Raw genomic sequence first — 18,829 nt, 5'->3', positions numbered from 1 at the left:
ACAGGGCGTGTGTGTCTGTGTGAGTCTCTGTGACAGGGCGAGTGTATCTGTGAGAGTCTCTGTGACGGGGCGTGTGTGTCTGTGTGAGTCTCTGTGACGGGGCGTGTGTGTCTGTGAGGCTCTGTGACAGGGCGTGTGTGTCTGTGTGAGTCTCTGTGACAGGTCGTGTGTGTCTGTGTGAGTCTCTGTGACGGGGCGTGTGTGTCTGTGTGAGTCTCTGTGACAGGCCGTGTGTGTCTGTGTGAGTCTCTGTGACGGGGCGTGTGTGTCTGTGTGAGTCTCTGTGACAGGGCGTGTGTGTCTGTGTGAGTCTCTGTGACGGGGCGTGTGTGTCTGTGTGAGTCTCTGTGACGGGGCGTGTGTGTCTGTGTGAGTCTCTGTGACGGGGCGTGTGTGTCTGTGTGAGTCTCTGTGACGGGGTGTGTGTGTCTGTGTGAGTATCTGTGACGGGGCGTGTGTGTCTGTGTGAGTCTCTGTGACAGGGCGTGTGTGTCTGTGTGAGTCTCTGTGACTGGGCGTGTGTGTCTGTGTGAGTCTCTATGACTGGGCGTGCGTGTCTGTGTGAGTCTCTGTAACGGGGCGTGCGTGTCTGTGTGAGTCTCTGTGACAGGGCGTGTGTGTCTGTGTGAGTCTCTGTGACAGGGCGCGTGTGTCTGTGTGAGTCTCTGTGACAGGGCGTGTGTGTCTGTGTGAGTCTCTGTGACGGGGCGTGTGTGTCTGTGTGAGTCTATGTGACAGGGCATGTGTGTCTGTGTGAGTCTCTGTGACAGGGCGTGTGTGTCTGTGTGAGTCTCTGTGACAGGGCGTGTGTGTCTGTGTGAGTCTCTGTGACGGGGCGTGTGTGTCTGTGTGAGTCTCTGTGACAGGGCATGTGGCAGGGGGTTGGGAACCTGAGCAGGGAGAGAGAGGAAAGCGTAACAGGAAGGGACAGAAGGTATGGAGTAATAGGTAAAGTGTTAAAAAAGGAAAAAGCAGGAACTAAGCGTCACAAAACAGATTTGAAAGTTCTTTATCTGAATGCACGTAGCATTCGTAATAAAATGGACGAGTTAACGGCACAAATAACTACGTATGGGTATGATCTTGTGGCCATTACAGAAACATGGATGCAGGGTGACAACGACTGGGAATTAAATATGCCAGGGTATTTAACAATCAGGAAGGACAGGCAGGAAGGAAGGGGAGGTGGGGTGGCTATGTTAATAAAGGAAGGAATCACTGTAATACAGAGAAATGATATTGGGACAAAGCATCAAGATAATGAAACAGTTTGGGTGGAGATAAGGAATAATAAGGGAAAAAAAAACATTAGTGGGCGTAGTATATAGGCCTCCTAATAGTTGCAACTCTGCTGGAAGAAGTATTAATCAGGAGATAGTCGGGGCATGTAATAAGGGAACAGCCATAATTATGGGGGATTTTAATTATCATATTAACTGGACAAATCAAATTGGGCAGAGCAGCCTTGAGGACGAGTTCATTGAGTGCATCAGGGATGGATTTCTTGAGCAGTATGTAACTGATCCTACAAGGGGGCAGGCAACCTTGGACCTGGTCCTGTGTAATGAGTCAGGATTAATTAATAATGTCCTCGTTAAGGATCCCCTTGGAACGAGCAACCACAACATGGTTGAATTCCATATCCAATTAGAGGGTGAGAAGGTTGATTCTCAAACAAGCGTACTGAGCTTGAATAAAGGAGACTATGATGGTATGAGAGCGGAATTGATTAAAGTGGACTGGGAAAATAGATTAAAGGGTAAGACGGTACATGAGCAGTGGTGTTCATTTAGGGAGTTATTTTACAACTTTCAAAATAAATATATTCCACTGAGGAAAAAAGGGTGTAAAAGAAATGACAGCCAGCCGTGGCTAAGTAAAGAAATCAAGGATAGTATCCGACTAAAAACAAGGACATATAAGGTAGCCAAACTTAGTGGGAGGATAGAAGATTGGGAATTCTTCAAAAGACAGCAAAAAGTAACTAAAGGATTGATTAAGAAAGGGAAGTTAGATTATGAAAAGAAATTAGCAAAAAATATAAAAACAGATAGCAAGAGTTTCTATAGTTATATAAAAAGAAAAAGGGTGGCTAAGGCAAACATAGGTCCCTTAGAGGATGAGACCGGGAAATTAATGGTGGGAAACATGGAGATGGCAAAAATGCTGAACAAATATTTTGTTTCAGTCTTTACAGTAGAGGACACTAAGAATATCCCAACACTGGACAAACAGGGGACTCTCGGGGGGGAGGAGCTAAATACGATTAAAATCACTCAAGAGATGGTACTCAGTAAAATAATGGGACTCAAGGCGGATAAATCCCCTGGACCTGATGGCTTCCATCCTAGGGTCTTGAGGGAAGTGGCAGTAGGGATTGTGGATGCTTTGGTGATAGTTTTCCAAAATTCCCTGGACTCAGGAGAGGTCCCGGCAGATTGGAAAACTGCTAATGTAACACCGTTATTTAAAAAGGGTAGTAGGCAGAAGGCTGGAAATTATAGGCCAGTTAGCTTAACATCTGTGGTGGGTAAAATTTTGGAGTCTATTATTAAGGAGACAGTAACGGAACATTTAGATAAGCATAATTTAATAGGACAAAGTCAGCATGGCTTTATGAAGGGGAAGTCATGTCTGACAAATTTGCTTGAGTTCTTCGAGGATATAACGTATAGGGTGGATAAAGGGGAACCAGTGGACATAGTGTATTTAGACTTCCAGAAGGCATTCGACAAGGTGCCACATAAAAGATTATTACTTAAGATAAAAAAATCACGGGATTGGGGGTAATATTCTGGCATGGGTGGAGGATTGGTTATCGAACAGGAAGCAGAGAGTTGGGATAAATGGTTCATTTTCGGACTGGCAACCAGTAACCAGTGGTGTTCCACAGGGGTCGGTGCTGGGTCCCCAACTCTTTACAATCTATATTAACGATTTGGAGGAGGGGACCGAGTGCAACATATCAAAATTTGCAGATGATACAAAGATGGGAGGGAAAGTAGAGAGTGAGGAGGACATAAAAAACCTGCAAGGGGATATAGACAGGCTGGGTGAGTGGGCGGAGATTTGGCAGATGCAATATAATATTGGAAAATGTGAGGTTATGCACTTTGGCAGGAAAAATCAGAGAGCAAGTTATTTTCTTAATGGCGAGAGACTGGAAAGTACTGCAGTACAAAGGGATCTGGGGGTCCTAGTGCAAGAAAATCAAAAAGTTGGTATGCAGGTGCAGCAGGTGATCAAGAAGGCCAACGGAATGTTGGCTTTTATTGCTAGGGGGATAGAATATAAAAACAGGGAGGTATTGCTGCAGTTATATAAGGTATTGGTGAGACCGCACCTGGAATACTGCATACAGTTTTGGTCTCCATACTTAAGAAAAGACATACTTGCTCTCGAGGCAGTACAAAGAAGGTTCACTCGGTTAATCCCGGGGATGAGGGGGCGGACATATGAGGAGAGGTTGAGTAGATTGGGACTCTACTCATTGGAGTTCAGAAGAATGAGAGGCGATGTTATTGAAACATATAAGATTGTGAAGGGTCTTGATCGGGTGGATGCGGTAAGGATGTTCCCAAAGATGGGTGAAACTAGAACTAGGGGGCATAATCTTAGAATAAGGGGCTGCTCTTTCAAAACTGAGATGAGGAGAAACTTCTTCACTCAGAGGGTGGTAGGTCTGTGGAATTTGCTGCCCCAGGAAGCTGTGGAAGCTACATCATCAGATAAATTTAAAACAGAAATAGACAGTTTCCTTGAAGTAAAGGGAATTAGGGGTTATGGGGAGCGGGCAGGAAATTGGACATGAAGCTGAGTTTGGATCGGTCAATGCCCTGTGGGTGGCGGAGAGGGCCCAGGGGCTATGTGGCCGGGTCCTGCTCCGACTTCTTGTGTTCTTTAGATTTGTGGTTGGGATCAGATCAGCCATGATCTGATTGAATGGCGGAGCAGGCTCGAGGGGCCGATTGGCCTACTCCTGCTCCAATTTCTTATGTTCTTATGTTCTTATGTGTGTCTGTGTGAGTCTCTGTGACGGGGCGTGTGTGTCTGTGTGAGTCTCTGTGACAGGGCGTGTGTGTCTGTGAGGCTCTGTGACAGGGCGTGTGTGTCTGTGTGAGTCTCTGTGACAGGGCGTGTGTGTCTGTGTGAGTCTCTGTGACAGGTCGTGTGTGTCTGTGTGAGTCTCTGTGACAGGGCGTGTGTGTCTGTGTGAGTCTCTGTGACAGGGCGTGTGTGTCTGTGTGAGTCTCTGTGACAGGGCGTGTGTGTCTGTGTGAGTCTCTGTGACAGGGCGTGTGTGTCTGTGTGAGTCTCTGTGACAGGGCGTGTGTGTCTGTGTGAGTCTCTGTGACAGGGCGTGTGTGTCTGTGAGGCTCTGTGACAGGTCGTGTGTGTCTGTGTGAGTCTCTGTGACAGGGCGTGTTTGTCTGTGTGAGTCTCTGTGACAGGGCGCATGTGTCTGTGTGAGTCTCTGTGACAGGGCGCGTGTGTCTGTGTGAGTCTCTGTGACAGGGCGTGTTTGTCTGTGTGAGTCTCTGTGACAGGGCGCGTGTGTCTGTGTGAGTCTCTGTGACAGGGCGCGTGTGTCTGTGTGAGTCTCTGTGACGGGGCATGTGTGTCTGTGTGAGTCTCTGAGACAGGGCGTGTGTGTCTGTGTGAGTCTCTGTGACGGGGCGTGTGTGTCTGTGTGAGGCTCTGTGATAGGGCGTGTGTGTCTGTGTGAGTCTCTGTGACAGGGCGTGTGTGTCTGTGTGAGTCTCTGTGACAGGGCGTGTGTGTCTGTGTGAGACTCTGTGACAGGGCGTGTGTGTCTGTGTGAGTCTCTGTGACAGGGCGTGTGTGTCTGTGTGAGTCTCTGTGACAGGGCGTGTGTGTCTGTGTGAGTCTCTGTGACAGGGCGTGTGTGTCTGTGAGAGTCTCTGTGGCAGGGCGTGTGTGTCTGTGTGAGTCTCTGTGACAGGGCGTGTGTGTCTGTGTGAGTCTCTGTGACAGGGCGTGTGTGTCTGTGTGAGTCTCTGTGACAGGGCGTGTGTGTCTGTGTGAGTCTCTGTGACAGGGCGTGTGTGTTTGTGTGAGTCTCTGTGACAGGGCGTGTGTGTCTCTGTGAGTCTCTGTGACGGGGCGTGTGCGTCTGTGAGAGTCTCTGTGACAGGGCGTGTGCGTCTGTGTGAGTCTCTGTGACAGGGCGTGTGTGTCTGTGTGAGTCTCTGTGACAGGGCGTGTGTGTCTGTGTGAGTCTCTGTGACAGGGCGTGTGTGTCTCTGTGAGTCTCTGTGACAGGGCGCGTGTGTCTGTGTGAGTCTCTGTGACAGGGCGTGTTTGTCTGTGTGAGTCTCTGTGACAGGGCGCGTGTGTCTGTGTGAGTCTCTGTGACTGGGCGTGTGTGTCTGTGTGAGTCTCTGTGACAGGGCGTGTGTGTCTGTGTGAGTCTCTGTGACAGGGCGTGTGTGTCTGTGTGAGTCTCTGTGACAGGGCGTGTGCGTCTGTGTGAGTCTCTGTGAGGGGCGTGTGTGTCTGTGTGAGTCTCTGTGACGGGGCGTGTGATTCTGTGTGAGTCCCTGTGACGGGGCGTGTGTGTCTGTATGAGTCTCTGTGACGGGGCGTGTGTGTCTGTGTGAGTCTCTGTGACAGGGCGTGTGTGTCTGTATGAGTCTCTGTGACGGGGCGTGTGTGTCTGTGTGAGTCTCTGTGACAGGGCGTGTGTGTCTGTATGAGTCTCTGTGACGGGGCGTGTGTGTCTGTGTGAGTCTCTGTGACAGGGCGTGTGTGTCTGTGTGAGTCTCTGTGACGGGGCGTGTGTGTCTGTGTGAGTCTCTGTGACAGGGCGTGTGTGTCTGTGTGAGTCTCTGTGACAGGGCGTGTGTGTCTGTGTGAGTCTCTGTGACAGGGCGAGTGTATCTGTGAGAGTCTCTGTGACGGGGCGTGTGTGTCTGTGTGAGTATCTGTGACAGGGCGTGTGTGTCTGTGTGAGTCTCTGTGACAGGGCGTGTGTGTCTGTGTGAGTCTCTGTGACAGGGCGTGTGTGTCTGTGTGAGACTCTGACAGGGCGTGTGTGTCTGTGTGATTCTCTGTGACAGGGCGTGTGTGTCTGTGTGAGTCTCTGTGACGGGGCGTGTGTGTCTGTGTGAGTCTCTGTGACAGGGCGTATGTGTTTCTGTGAGTCTCTGCGACAGGGCGTGTGTGTCTGTGTGAGACTCTGACAGGGCGTGTGTGTCTGTGTGAGTCTCTGTGACAGGGCGTGTGTGTCTGTGTGAGTCTCAGTGACGGGGCGTGTGTGTCTGTGTGAGTCTCTGTGACAGGGCGTATGTGTCTCTGTGAGTCTCTGTGACAGGGCGTGTGTGTCTGTGTGAGACTCTGACAGGGCGTGTGTGTCTGTGTGAGTCTCTGTGACAGGGCGTGTGTGTCTGTGTGAGTCTCTGTGACAGGGCGTGTGTGTCTGTGTGCGTCTCTGTGACAGGTCGTGTGTGTCTGTGTGAGTCTCTGTGACAGGGCGTGTGTGTCTGTGTGAGTCTCTGTGACAGGGCGTGTGTGTCTGTGTTTGTCTCTGTGACAGGGCGTGTGTGTCTGTGTGCGTCTCTGTGACAGGGCGTGTGTGTCTGTGTGAGTCTCTGTGACAGGGCGTGTGTGTCTGTGTGAGTCTCTGTGACAGGGCGTGTGTGTCTGTGTTTGTCTCTGTGACAGGGCGTGTGTGTCTGTGTGAGTCTCTGTGACATGGCGTGTGTGTCTGTGTGAGTCTCTGTGACAGGGCGTGTGTGTCTGTGTGAGTCTCTGTGACAGGGCGTGTGTGTCTGTGTGAGTCTCTGTGACAGGGCGTGTGCGTCTGTGTGAGTCTCTGTGACGGGGCGTGTGTGTCTGTGTGAGTCTCTGTGACGGGGCGTGTGTGTCTGTGTGAGTCCCTGTGACGGGGCGTGTGTGTCTGTGTGAGTCTCTGTGACAGGGCGTGTGTGTCTGTGTGAGTCTCTGTGACAGGGCGTGTGTGTCTGTGTGAGTCTCTGTGACGGGGCGTGTGTGTCTGTGAGGCTCTGTAACAGGGCGTGTGTGTCTGTGTGAGTCTCTGTGACAGGGCGAGTGTATCTGTGAGAGTCTCTGTGACGGGGCGTGTGTGTCTGTGTGAGTCTCTGTGACGGGGCGTGTGTGTCTGTGAGGCTCTGTGACAGGGCGTGTGTGTCTGTGTGAGTCTCTGTGACAGGGCGTGTGTGTCTGTGTGAGTCTCTGTGACAGGGCGCGTGTGTCTGTGTGAGTCTCTGTGACAGGGCGTGTGTGTCTGTGTGAGTCTGTGTGACGGGGCGTGTGTGTCTGTGTGAGTCTCTGTGACGGGGCGTGTGTGTCTGTGTGAGTCTCTGTGACGGGGTGTGTGTGTCTGTGTGAGTATCTGTGACGGGGCGTGTGTGTCTGTGTGAGTCTCTGTGACAGGGCGTGTGTGTCTGTGTGAGTCTCTGTGACTGGGCGTGTGTGTCTGTGTGAGTCTCTATGACTGGGCGTGCGTGTCTGTGTGAGTCTCTGTAACGGGGCGTGCGTGTCTGTGTGAGTCTCTGTGACAGGGCGTGTGTGTCTGTGTGAGTCTCTGTGACAGGGCGCGTGTGTCTGTGTGAGTCTCTGTGACAGGGCGTGTGTGTCTGTGTGAGTCTCTGTGACGGGGCGTGTGTGTCTGTGTGAGTCTCTGTGACAGGGCGTGTGTGTCTGTGTGAATCTCTGTGACAGGGCGTGTGTGTCTGTGTGAGTCTCTGTGACAGGGCGTGTGTGTCTGTGTGAGTCTCTGTGACAGGGCGTGTGTGTCTGTGTGAGACTCTGACAGGGCGTGTGTGTCTGTGTGAGTCTCTGTGATGGGGCGAGTGTGTCTGTGTGAGTCTCTGTGACAGGGCGTGTGTGTCTGTGTGAGTCTCTGTGACAGGGTGTGTGTGTCTGTGTGAGTCTATGTGACAGGGCATGTGTGTCTGTGTGAGTCTCTGTGACAGGGCGTGTGTGTCTGTGTGAGTCTCTGTGACAGGGCGTGTGTGTCTGTGTGAGTCTCTGTGACGGGGCGTGTGTGTCTGTGTGAGTCTCTGTGACAGGGCATGTGGCAGGGGGTTGGGAACCTGAGCAGGGAGAGAGAGGAAAGCGTAACAGGAAGGGACAGAAGGTATGGAGTAATAGGTAAAGTGTTAAAAAAGGAAAAAGCAGGAACTAAGCGTCACAAAACAGATTTGAAAGTTCTTTATCTGAATGCACGTAGCATTCGTAATAAAATGGACGAGTTAACGGCACAAATAACTACGTATGGGTATGATCTTGTGGCCATTACAGAAACATGGCTGCAGGGTGACAACGACTGGGAATTAAATATGCCAGGGTATTTAACAATCAGGAAGGACAGGCAGGAAGGAAGGGGAGGTGGGGTGGCTATGTTAATAAAGGAAGGAATCACTGTAATACAGAGAAATGATATTGGGACAAAGCATCAAGATAATGAAACAGTTTGGGTGGAGATAAGGAATAATAAGGGAAAAAAAAACATTAGTGGGCGTAGTATATAGGCCTCCTAATAGTTGCAACTCTGCTGGAAGAAGTATTAATCAGGAGATAGTCGGGGCATGTAATAAGGGAACAGCCATAATTATGGGGGATTTTAATTATCATATTAACTGGACAAATCAAATTGGGCAGAGCAGCCTTGAGGACGAGTTCATTGAGTGCATCAGGGATGGATTTCTTGAGCAGTATGTAACTGATCCTACAAGGGGGCAGGCAACCTTGGACCTGGTCCTGTGTAATGAGTCAGGATTAATTAATAATGTCCTCGTTAAGGATCCCCTTGGAACGAGCGACCACAACATGGTTGAATTCCATATCCAATTAGAGGGTGAGAAGGTTGATTCTCAAACAAGCGTACTGAGCTTGAATAAAGGAGACTATGATGGTATGAGAGCGGAATTGATTAAAGTGGACTGGGAAAATAGATTAAAGGGTAAGACGGTACATGAGCAGTGGTGTTCATTTAGGGAGTTATTTTACAACTTTCAAAATAAATATATTCCACTGAGGAAAAAAGGGTGTAAAAGAAATGACAGCCAGCCGTGGCTAAGTAAAGAAATCAAGGATAGTATCCGACTAAAAACAAGCACATATAAGGTAGCCAAACTTAGTGGGAGGATAGAAGATTGGGAATTCTTCAAAAGACAGCAAAAAGTAACTAAAGGATTGATTAAGAAAGGGAAGTTAGATTATGAAAAGAAATTAGCAAAAAATATAAAAACAGATAGCAAGAGTTTCTATAGTTATATAAAAAGAAAAAGGGTGGCTAAGGCAAACATAGGTCCCTTAGAGGATGAGACCGGGAAATTAATGGTGGGAAACATGGAGATGGCAAAAATGCTGAACAAATATTTTGTTTCAGTCTTTACAGTAGAGGACACTAAGAATATCCCAACACTGGACAAACAGGGGGCTCTGGGAGGGGGAGGTGCTAAATACGATTAAAATCACTCAGGAGATGGTACTCAGTAAAATAATGGGACTCAAGGCGGATAAATCCCCTGGACCTGATGGCTTCCATCCTAGGGTCTTGAGGGAAGTGGCAGTAGGGATTGTGGATGCTTTGGTGATAGTTTTCCAAAATTCCCTGGACTCAGGAGAGGTCCCGGCAGATTGGAAAACTGCTAATGTAACACCGTTATTTAAAAAGGGTAGTAGGCAGAAGGCTGGAAATTATAGGCCAGTTAGCTTAACATCTGTGGTGGGTAAAATTTTGGAGTCTATTATTAAGGAGACAGTAACGGAACATTTAGATAAGCATAATTTAATAGGACAAAGTCAGCATGGCTTTATGAAGGGGAAGTCATGTCTGACAAATTTGCTTGAGTTCTTCGAGGATATAACGTATAGGGTGGATAAAGGGGAACCAGTGGACATAGTGTATTTAGACTTCCAGAAGGCATTCGACAAGGTGCCACATAAAAGATTATTACTTAAGATAAAAAAATCACGGGATTGGGGGTAATATTCTGGCATGGGTGGAGGATTGGTTATCGAACAGGAAGCAGAGAGTTGGGATAAATGGTTCATTTTCGGACTGGCAACCAGTAACCAGTGGTGTTCCACAGGGGTCGGTGCTGGGTCCCCAACTCTTTACAATCTATATTAACGATTTGGAGGAGGGGACCGAGTGCAACATATCAAAATTTGCAGATGATACAAAGATGGGAGGGAAAGTAGAGAGTGAGGAGGACATAAAAAACCTGCAAGGGGATATAGACAGGCTGGGTGAGTGGGCGGAGATTTGGCAGATGCAATATAATATTGGAAAATGTGAGGTTATGCACTTTGGCAGGAAAAATCAGAGAGCAAGTTATTTTCTTAATGGCGAGAGACTGGAAAGTACTGCAGTACAAAGGGATCTGGGGGTCCTAGTGCAAGAAAATCAAAAAGTTGGTATGCAGGTGCAGCAGGTGATCAAGAAGGCCAACGGAATGTTGGCTTTTATTGCTAGGGGGATAGAATATAAAAACAGGGAGGTATTGCTGCAGTTATATAAGGTATTGGTGAGACCGCACCTGGAATACTGCATACAGTTTTGGTCTCCATACTTAAGAAAAGACATACTTGCTCTCGAGGCAGTACAAAGAAGGTTCACTCGGTTAATCCCGGGGATGAGGGGGCGGACATATGAGGAGAGGTTGAGTAGATTGGGACTCTACTCATTGGAGTTCAGAAGAATGAGAGGCGATGTTATTGAAACATATAAGATTGTGAAGGGTCTTGATCGGGTGGATGCGGTAAGGATGTTCCCAAAGATGGGTGAAACTAGAACTAGGGGGCATAATCTTAGAATAAGGGGCTGCTCTTTCAAAACTGAGATGAGGAGAAACTTCTTCACTCAGAGGGTGGTAGGTCTGTGGAATTTGCTGCCCCAGGAAGCTGTGGAAGCTACATCATCAGATAAATTTAAAACAGAAATAGACAGTTTCCTAGAAGTAAAGGGAATTAGGGGTTATGGGGAGCGGGCAGGAAATTGGACATGAAGCTGAGTTTGGATCGGTCAATGCCCTGTGGGTGGCGGAGAGGGCCCAGGGGCTATGTGGCCGGGTCCTGCTCCGACTTCTTGTGTTCTTTAGATTTGTGGTTGGGATCAGATCAGCCATGATCTGATTGAATGGCGGAGCAGGCTCGAGGGGCCGATTGGCCTACTCCTGCTCCAATTTCTTATGTTCTTATGTTCTTATGTGTGTCTGTGTGAGTCTCTGTGACGGGGCGTGTGTGTCTGTGTGAGTCTCTGTGACAGGGCGTGTGTGTCTGTGAGGCTCTGTGACAGGGCGTGAGTGTCTGTGTGAGTCTCTGTGACAGGGCGTGTGTGTCTGTGTGAGTCTCTGTGACTGGGCGTGTGTGTCTGTGTGAGTCTCTGTGACAGGGCGTGTGTGTCTGTGTGAGTCTCTGTGACAGGGCGTGTGTGTCTGTGTGAGTCTCTGTGACAGGGCGTGTGTGTCTGTGTGAGTCTCTGTGACAGGGCGTGTGTGTCTGTGTGAGTCTCTGTGACAGGGCGTGTGTGTCTGTGTGAGTCTCTGTGACAGGGCGTGTGTGTCTGTGAGAGTCTCTGTGACAGGGCGTGTGTGTCTGTGTGAGTCTCTGTGACAGGGCGTGTGTGTCTGTGTGAGTCTCTGTGACAGGGCGTGTGTGTCTGTGTGAGTCTCTGTGACAGGGCGTGTGTGTCTGTGTGAGTCTCTGTGACAGGGTGTGTGTGTCTGTGTGAGTCTCTGTGACGGGGCGTGTGTGTCTGTGTGAGTCTCTGTGACAGGGCGTGTGTGTCTGTGTGAGTCTCTGTGACGGGGCGTGTGTGTCTGTGTGAGTCTCTGTGATGGGGCGTGTGTGTCTGTGTGAGTCTCTGTGACAGGGCGTGTGTGTCTGTGTGAGTCTCCGTGACAGGGCGTGTGTGTCTGTGTGAGTCTCTGTGACAGGGCGTGTGTGTCTGTGTGAGTCTCTGTGATGGGGCGTGTGTGTCTGTGTGAGTCTCTGTGACAGGGCGTGTGTGTCTGTGTGAGTCTCCGTGACAGGGCGTGTGTGTCTGTGTGAGTCTCTGTGACAGGGCGTGTGTGTCTGTGTGAGTCTCTGTGATGGGGCGTGTGTGTCTGTGTGAGTCCCTGTGACTGGGCGTGTGTGTCTGTGTGAGTCTCTGTGATGGGGCGTGTGTGTCTGTGTGAGTCTCTGTGACAGGGCGTGTGTGTCTGTGTGAGTCTCTGTGACAGGGCGTGTGTGTCTGTGTGAGTCTCTGTGACTGGGCGTGTGTGTCTGTGTGAGTCTCTGTGACAGGGCGTGTGTGTCTGTGTGAGTCTCTGTGACAGGGCGTGTGTGTCTGTGTGAGTCTCTGTGACAGGGCGTGTGTGTCTGTGTGAGTCTCTGTGACAGGGCGTGTGTGTCTGTGTGAGTCTCTGTGACAGGGCGTGTGTGTCTGTGTGAGTCTCTGTGACAGGGCGTGTGTGTCTGTGAGAGTCTCTGTGACAGGGCGTGTGTGTCTGTGTGAGTCTCTGTGACAGGGCGTGTGTGTCTGTGTGAGTCTCTGTGACAGGGCGTGTGTGTCTGTGTGAGTCTCTGTGACAGGGCGTGTGTGTCTGTGTGAGTCTCTGTGACAGGGTGTGTGTGTCTGTGTGAGTCTCTGTGACGGGGCGTGTGTGTCTGTGTGAGTCTCTGTGACAGGGCGTGTGTGTCTGTGTGAGTCTCTGTGACGGGGCGTGTGTGTCTGTGTGAGTCTCTGTGACGGGGCGTGTGTGTCTGTGTGAGTCTCTGTGACAGGGCGTGTGTGTCTGTGTGAGTCTCCGTGACAGCGAGTGTGTGTCTGTGTGAGTCTCTGTGACAGGGCGTGTGTGTCTGTGTGAGTCTCTGTGATGGGGCGTGTGTGTCTGTGTGAGTCCCTGTGACAGGGCGTGTGTGTCTGTGTGAGTCTCTGTGACAGGGCGTGTGTGTCTGTGTGAGTCTCTGTGACGGGGCGTGTGTGTCTGTGTGAGTCTCTGTGATGGGGCGTGTGTGTCTGTGTGAGTCTCTGTGACAGGGCGTGTGTGTCTGTGTGAGTCTCCGTGACAGGGCGTGTGTGTCTGTGTGAGTCTCTGTGACAGGGCGTGTGTGTCTTTGTGAGTCTCTGTGACAGGGCGTGTTTATCTGTGTGAGTCTCTGTGACAGGGTGTGTGTGTCTGTGTGAGTCTATGTGACAGGGCATGTGTGTCTGTGTGAGTCTCTGTGACAGGGCGTGTGTGTCTGTGTGAGTCTCTGTGACAGGGCGTGTGTGTCTGTGTGAGTCTCTGTGACGGGGCGTGTGTGTCTGTGTGAGTCTCTGTGACAGGGCGTGTGTGTCTGTGTGAGTCTCTGTGATGGGGCGTGTGTGTCTGTGTGAGTCTCTGTGACAGGGCGTGTGTGTCTGTGTGAGTCTCCGTGACAGGGCGTGTGTGTCTGTGTGAGTCTCTGTGACAGGGCGTGTGTGTCTTTGTGAGTCTCTGTGACAGGGCGTGTTTATCTGTGTGAGTCTCTGTGACAGGGTGTGTGTGTCTGTGTGAGTCTATGTGACAGGGCATGTGTGTCTGTGTGAGTCTCTGTGACAGGGCGTGTGTGTCTGTGTGAGTCTCTGTGACAGGGCGTGTGTGTCTGTGTGAGTCTCTGTGACAGGGCGTGTGTGTCTGTGTGAGTCTCTGTGACAGGGCGTGTGTGTCTGTGTGAGTCTCTGTGACGGGGCGTGTGTGTCTGTGTGAGTCTCTGTGACAGGGCGTGTGTATCTGTGTCAGTCTCTGTGACAGGGCGTGTGTGTCTGTGTGAGTCTCTGTGACAGGGCGTGTGTGTCTGTGTGAGTCTCTGTGACGGGGCGTGTGTGTCTGTGTGAGTCTCTGTGACAGGGCGTGTGTGTCTGTGTGAGTCTCTGTGATGGGGCGTGTGTGTCTGTGTGAGTCTCTGTGACAGGGCGTGTGTGTCTGTGTGAGTCTCCGTGACAGGGCGTGTGTGTCTGTGTGAGTCTCTGTGACAGGGCGTGTGTGTCTTTGTGAGTCTCTGTGACAGGGCGTGTTTATCTGTGTGAGTCTCTGTGACAGGGTGTGTGTGTCTGTGTGAGTCTATGTGACAGGGCATGTGTGTCTGTGTGAGTCTCTGTGACAGGGCGTGTGTGTCTGTGTGAGTCTCTGTGACAGGGCGTGTGTGTCTGTGTGAGTCTCTGTGACTGGGCGTGTGTGTCTGTGTGAGTCTCTGTGACAGGGCGTGTGTGTCTGTGAGTCTCTGTGACGGGGCGTGTGTGTCTGTGTGAGTCTCTGTGACAGGGCGTGTGTGTCTGTGTGAGTCTCTGTGACTGGGCGTGTGTATCTGTGTGAGTCTCTGTGACGGGGCGTGTGTGTCTGTGTGAGTCTCTGTGACAGGGCGTGTGTGTCTGTGTGAGTCTCTGTGACGGGGCGTGTGTGTCTGTGTGAGTCTCTGTGACAGGGCGTGTGTATCTGTGTCAGTCTCTGTGACAGGGCGTGTGTGTCTGTGTGAGTCTCTGTGACAGGGCGTGTGTGTCTGTGTGAGTCTCTGTGACGGGGCGTGTGTGTCTGTGTGAGTCTCCGTGACAGGGCGTGTGTGTCTGTGTGAGTCTCTGTGACAGGGCGTGTGTGTCTTTGTGAGTCTCTGTGACAGGGCGTGTTTATCTGTGTGAGTCTCTGTGACAGGGTGTGTGTGTCTGTGTGAGTCTATGTGACAGGGCATGTGTGTCTGTGTGAGTCTCTGTGACAGGGCGTGTGTGTCTGTGTGAGTCTCTGTGACAGGGCGTGTGTGTCTGTGTGAGTCTCTGTGACAGGGCGTGTGTGTCTGTGTGAGTCTCTGTGACAGGGCGTGTGTGTCTGTGTGAGTCTCTGTGACGGGGCGTGTGTGTCTGTGTGAGTCTCTGTGACAGGGCGTGTGTATCTGTGTCAGTCTCTGTGACAGGGCGTGTGTGTCTGTGTGAGTCTCTGTGACAGGGCGTGTGTGTCTGTGTGAGTCTCTGTGACGGGGCGTGTGTGTCTGTGTGAGTCTCTGTGACAGGGCGTGTGTGTCTGTGTGAGTCTCTGTGATGGGGCGTGTGTGTCTGTGTGAGTCTCTGTGACGGGGCGTGTGTGTCTGTGTGAGTCTCTGTGATGGGGCGTGTGTGTCTGTGTGAGTCTCTGTGACAGGGCGTGTGTGTCTGTGTGAGTCTCCGTGACAGGGCGTGTGTGTCTGTGTGAGTCTCTGTGACAGGGCGTGTGTGTCTTTGTGAGTCTCTGTGACAGGGCGTGTTTATCTGTGTGAGTCTCTGTGACAGGGTGTGTGTGTCTGTGTGAGTCTATGTGACAGGGCATGTGTGTCTGTGTGAGTCTCTGTGACAGGGCGTGTGTGTCTGTGTGAGTCTCTGTGACAGGGCGTGTGTGTCTGTGTGAGTCTCTGTGACGGGGCGTGTGTGTCTGTGTGAGTCTCTGTGACAGGGCGTGTGTGTCTGTGTGAGTCTCTGTGATGGGGCGTGTGTGTCTGTGTGAGTCTCTGTGACAGGGCGTGTGTGTCTGTGTGAGTCTCCGTGACAGGGCGTGTGTGTCTGTGTGAGTCTCTGTGACAGGGCGTGTGTGTCTTTGTGAGTCTCTGTGACAGGGCGTGTTTATCTGTGTGAGTCTCTGTGACAGGGTGTGTGTGTCTGTGTGAGTCTATGTGACAGGGCATGTGTGTCTGTGTGAGTCTCTGTGACAGGGCGTGTGTGTCTGTGTGAGTCTCTGTGACAGGGCGTGTGTGTCTGTGTGAGTCTCTGTGACAGGGCGTGTGTGTCTGTGTGAGTCTCTGTGACAGGGCGTGTGTGTCTGTGTGAGTCTCTGTGACGGGGCGTGTGTGTCTGTGTGAGTCTCTGTGACAGGGCGTGTGTATCTGTGTCAGTCTCTGTGACAGGGCGTGTGTGTCTGTGTGAGTCTCTGTGACAGGGCGTGTGTGTCTGTGTGAGTCTCTGTGACGGGGCGTGTGTGTCTGTGTGAGTCTCTGTGACAGGGCGTGTGTGTCTGTGTGAGTCTCTGTGATGGGGCGTGTGTGTCTGTGTGAGTCTCTGTGACAGGGCGTGTGTGTCTGTGTGAGTCTCCGTGACAGGGCGTGTGTGTCTGTGTGAGTCTCTGTGACAGGGCGTGTGTGTCTTTGTGAGTCTCTGTGACAGGGCGTGTTTATCTGTGTGAGTCTCTGTGACAGGGTGTGTGTGTCTGTGTGAGTCTATGTGACAGGGCATGTGTGTCTGTGTGAGTCTCTGTGACAGGGCGTGTGTGTCTGTGTGAGTCTCTGTGACAGGGCGTGTGTGTCTGTGTGAGTCTCTGTGACTGGGCGTGTGTGTCTGTGTGAGTCTCTGTGACAGGGCGTGTGTGTCTGTGAGTCTCTGTGACGGGGCGTGTGTGTCTGTGTGAGTCTCTGTGACAGGGCGTGTGTGTCTGTGTGAGTCTCTGTGACTGGGCGTGTGTATCTGTGTGAGTCTCTGTGACGGGGCGTGTGTGTCTGTGTGAGTCTCTGTGACAGGGCGTGTGTGTCTGTGTGAGTCTCTGTGACGGGGCGTGTGTGTCTGTGTGAGTCTCTGTGACAGGGCGTGTGTATCTGTGTCAGTCTCTGTGACAGGGCGTGTGTGTCTGTGTGAGTCTCTGTGACAGGGCGTGTGTGTCTGTGTGAGTCTCTGTGACGGGGCGTGTGTGTCTGTGTGAGTCTCCGTGACAGGGCGTGTGTGTCTGTGTGAGTCTCTGTGACAGGGCGTGTGTGTCTTTGTGAGTCTCTGTGACAGGGCGTGTTTATCTGTGTGAGTCTCTGTGACAGGTTGTGTGTGTCTGTGTGAGTCTATGTGACAGGGCATGTGTGTCTGTGTGAGTCTCTGTGACAGGGCGTGTGTGTCTGTGTGAGTCTCTGTGACAGGGCGTGTGTGTCTGTGTGAGTCTCTGTGACAGGGCGTGTGTGTCTGTGTGAGTCTCTGTGACAGGGCGTGTGTGTCTGTGTGAGTCTCTGTGACGGGGCGTGTGTGTCTGTGTGAGTCTCTGTGACAGGGCGTGTGTATCTGTGTCAGTCTCTGTGACAGGGCGTGTGTGTCTGTGTGAGTCTCTGTGACAGGGCGTGTGTGTCTGTGTGAGTCTCTGTGACGGGGCGTGTGTGTCTGTGTGAGTCTCTGTGACAGGGCGTGTGTGTCTGTGTGAGTCTCTGTGATGGGGCGTGTGTGTCTGTGTGAGTCTCTGTGACAGGGCGTGTGTGTCTGTGTGAGTCTCCGTGACAGGGCGTGTGTGTCTGTGTGAGTCTCTGTGACAGGGCGTGTGTGTCTTTGTGAGTCTCTGTGACAGGGCGTGTTTATCTGTGTGAGTCTCTGTGACAGGGTTTGTGTGTCTGTGTGAGTCTATGTGACAGGGCATGTGTGTCTGTGTGAGTCTCTGTGACAGGGCGTGTGTGTCTGTGTGAGTCTCTGTGACAGGGCGTGTGTGTCTGTGTGAGTCTCTGTGACTGGGCGTGTGTATCTGTGTGAGTCTCTGTGACGGGGCGTGTGTGTCTGTGTGAGTCTCTGTGACAGGGCGTGTGTGTCTGTGTGAGTCTCTGTGACGGGGCGTGTGTGTCTGTGTGAGTCTCTGTGACAGGGCGTGTGTATCTGTGTCAGTCTCTGTGACAGGGCGTGTGTGTCTGTGTGAGTCTCTGTGACAGGGCGTGTGTGTCTGTGTGAGTCTCTGTGACGGGGCGTGTGTGTCTGTGTGTGTCTCTGTGATGGGGCGTGTGTGTCTGTGTGAGTCTCTGTGACAGGGCGTGTGTGTCTGTGTGAGTCTCCGTGACAGGGCGTGTGTGTCTGTGTGAGTCTCTGTGACAGGGCGTGTGTGTCTTTGTGAGTCTCTGTGACAGGGCGTGTTTATCTGTGTGAGTCTCTGTGACATGGCGTGTGTGTCTGTGTGAGTCTCCGTGACAGGGCGTGTGTGTCTGTGTGAGTCTCCGTGACAGGGCGTGTGTGTCTGTGTGAGTCTCTGTGACAGGGCGTGTGCGTCTGTGTGAGTCTCTGTGAAGGGGCATGTGTGTCTGTGTGAGTCTCTGTGACAGGGCGTGTGCGTCTGTGTGAGTCTCTGTGACAGGGCGTGTGCGTCTGTGTGAGTCTCAGTGACAGGGCGTGTGCGTCTGTGTGAGTCTCTGTGACAGGGCGTGTGTGTCTGTGAGAGTCTCAGTGACAGGGCGTGTGTGACTGTGTGAGTCTCTGTGACGGGGCGTGTGTGTCTGTGTGAGTCTCTGTGACAGGACGTGTGTGTCTGTGTGAGTCTCTGTGACAGGGCGTGTGTGTCTGTGTGAGTCTCTGTGACAGGGCGTGTGTGTCTGTGTGAGTCTCTGTGACAGGGCGTGTGTGTCTGTGTCTTTGTAAGTTCCTGAATTATTTTGGATATTCCCAGCTGTCTGAACACAACTAACCCGACCTGCTCTCAGTCCCTTATATTGGAGAAAAGCTGCACGTTCTTACCAATGATTCCCAGTATGTCTGAGTGATACTTTTCCGATCCATTCAGCCTCTTCTGGATAAGTTGAGATATATTGGACAGGTTCAGGGTGAGCGCTGGAACATCTGGGTCTGTGACTCTCTGAGTCTCAGTCACTCTGGAATGAAAGAGGAGAGAATGTTTTTATCAGTGGGGACATTTCAGATCAGAAACCCAAAGGGGAACGAGTGATCAGTGCAACAACCTGCACCCCTTCTAATGCTCGTACTGAGACCCCGCAGCAACCCATCCTGAAAATGGCAGAATCCCGGGATTTGCAGTCTCCCTGTGCATTCACACTGATCTCCACACGTGCAGTGGGATCCTGGTTTGCTGCCACTTCAGCTCAGTTTGTGATTTTCAAAGCCGACTGAGTTCAGTCCAGTTTCTCTGCACTG

The 18,829-nt window shown here is 51.5% G+C and overlaps 1 protein-coding gene across 1 annotated transcript in view; it reads right to left on the bottom strand.

The window, feature by feature from the left end:
* LOC137309955 (E3 ubiquitin-protein ligase TRIM39-like) overlaps window positions 1-18,829 on the bottom strand; it is a gene marked incomplete at its 5' end in the record, with an annotated part of 43,288 nt that overhangs the window by 20,486 nt on the left and 3,973 nt on the right. Inside the window, one exon of the mRNA XM_067977951.1 lies at window positions 18,416-18,549. Coding sequence (XP_067834052.1) covers window positions 18,416-18,549 — 134 coding nt within the window. The remainder of the gene's footprint in view (window positions 1-18,415; window positions 18,550-18,829) is intronic.

This window comes from Heptranchias perlo, unplaced genomic scaffold, assembly GCF_035084215.1.
Source record: "Heptranchias perlo isolate sHepPer1 unplaced genomic scaffold, sHepPer1.hap1 HAP1_SCAFFOLD_194, whole genome shotgun sequence".
Taxonomy (NCBI): domain Eukaryota; kingdom Metazoa; phylum Chordata; class Chondrichthyes; order Hexanchiformes; family Hexanchidae; genus Heptranchias; species Heptranchias perlo.
Note: the sequence above shows the minus strand (reverse complement) of the source record. Positions and strands in the feature narration are given on the sequence as shown.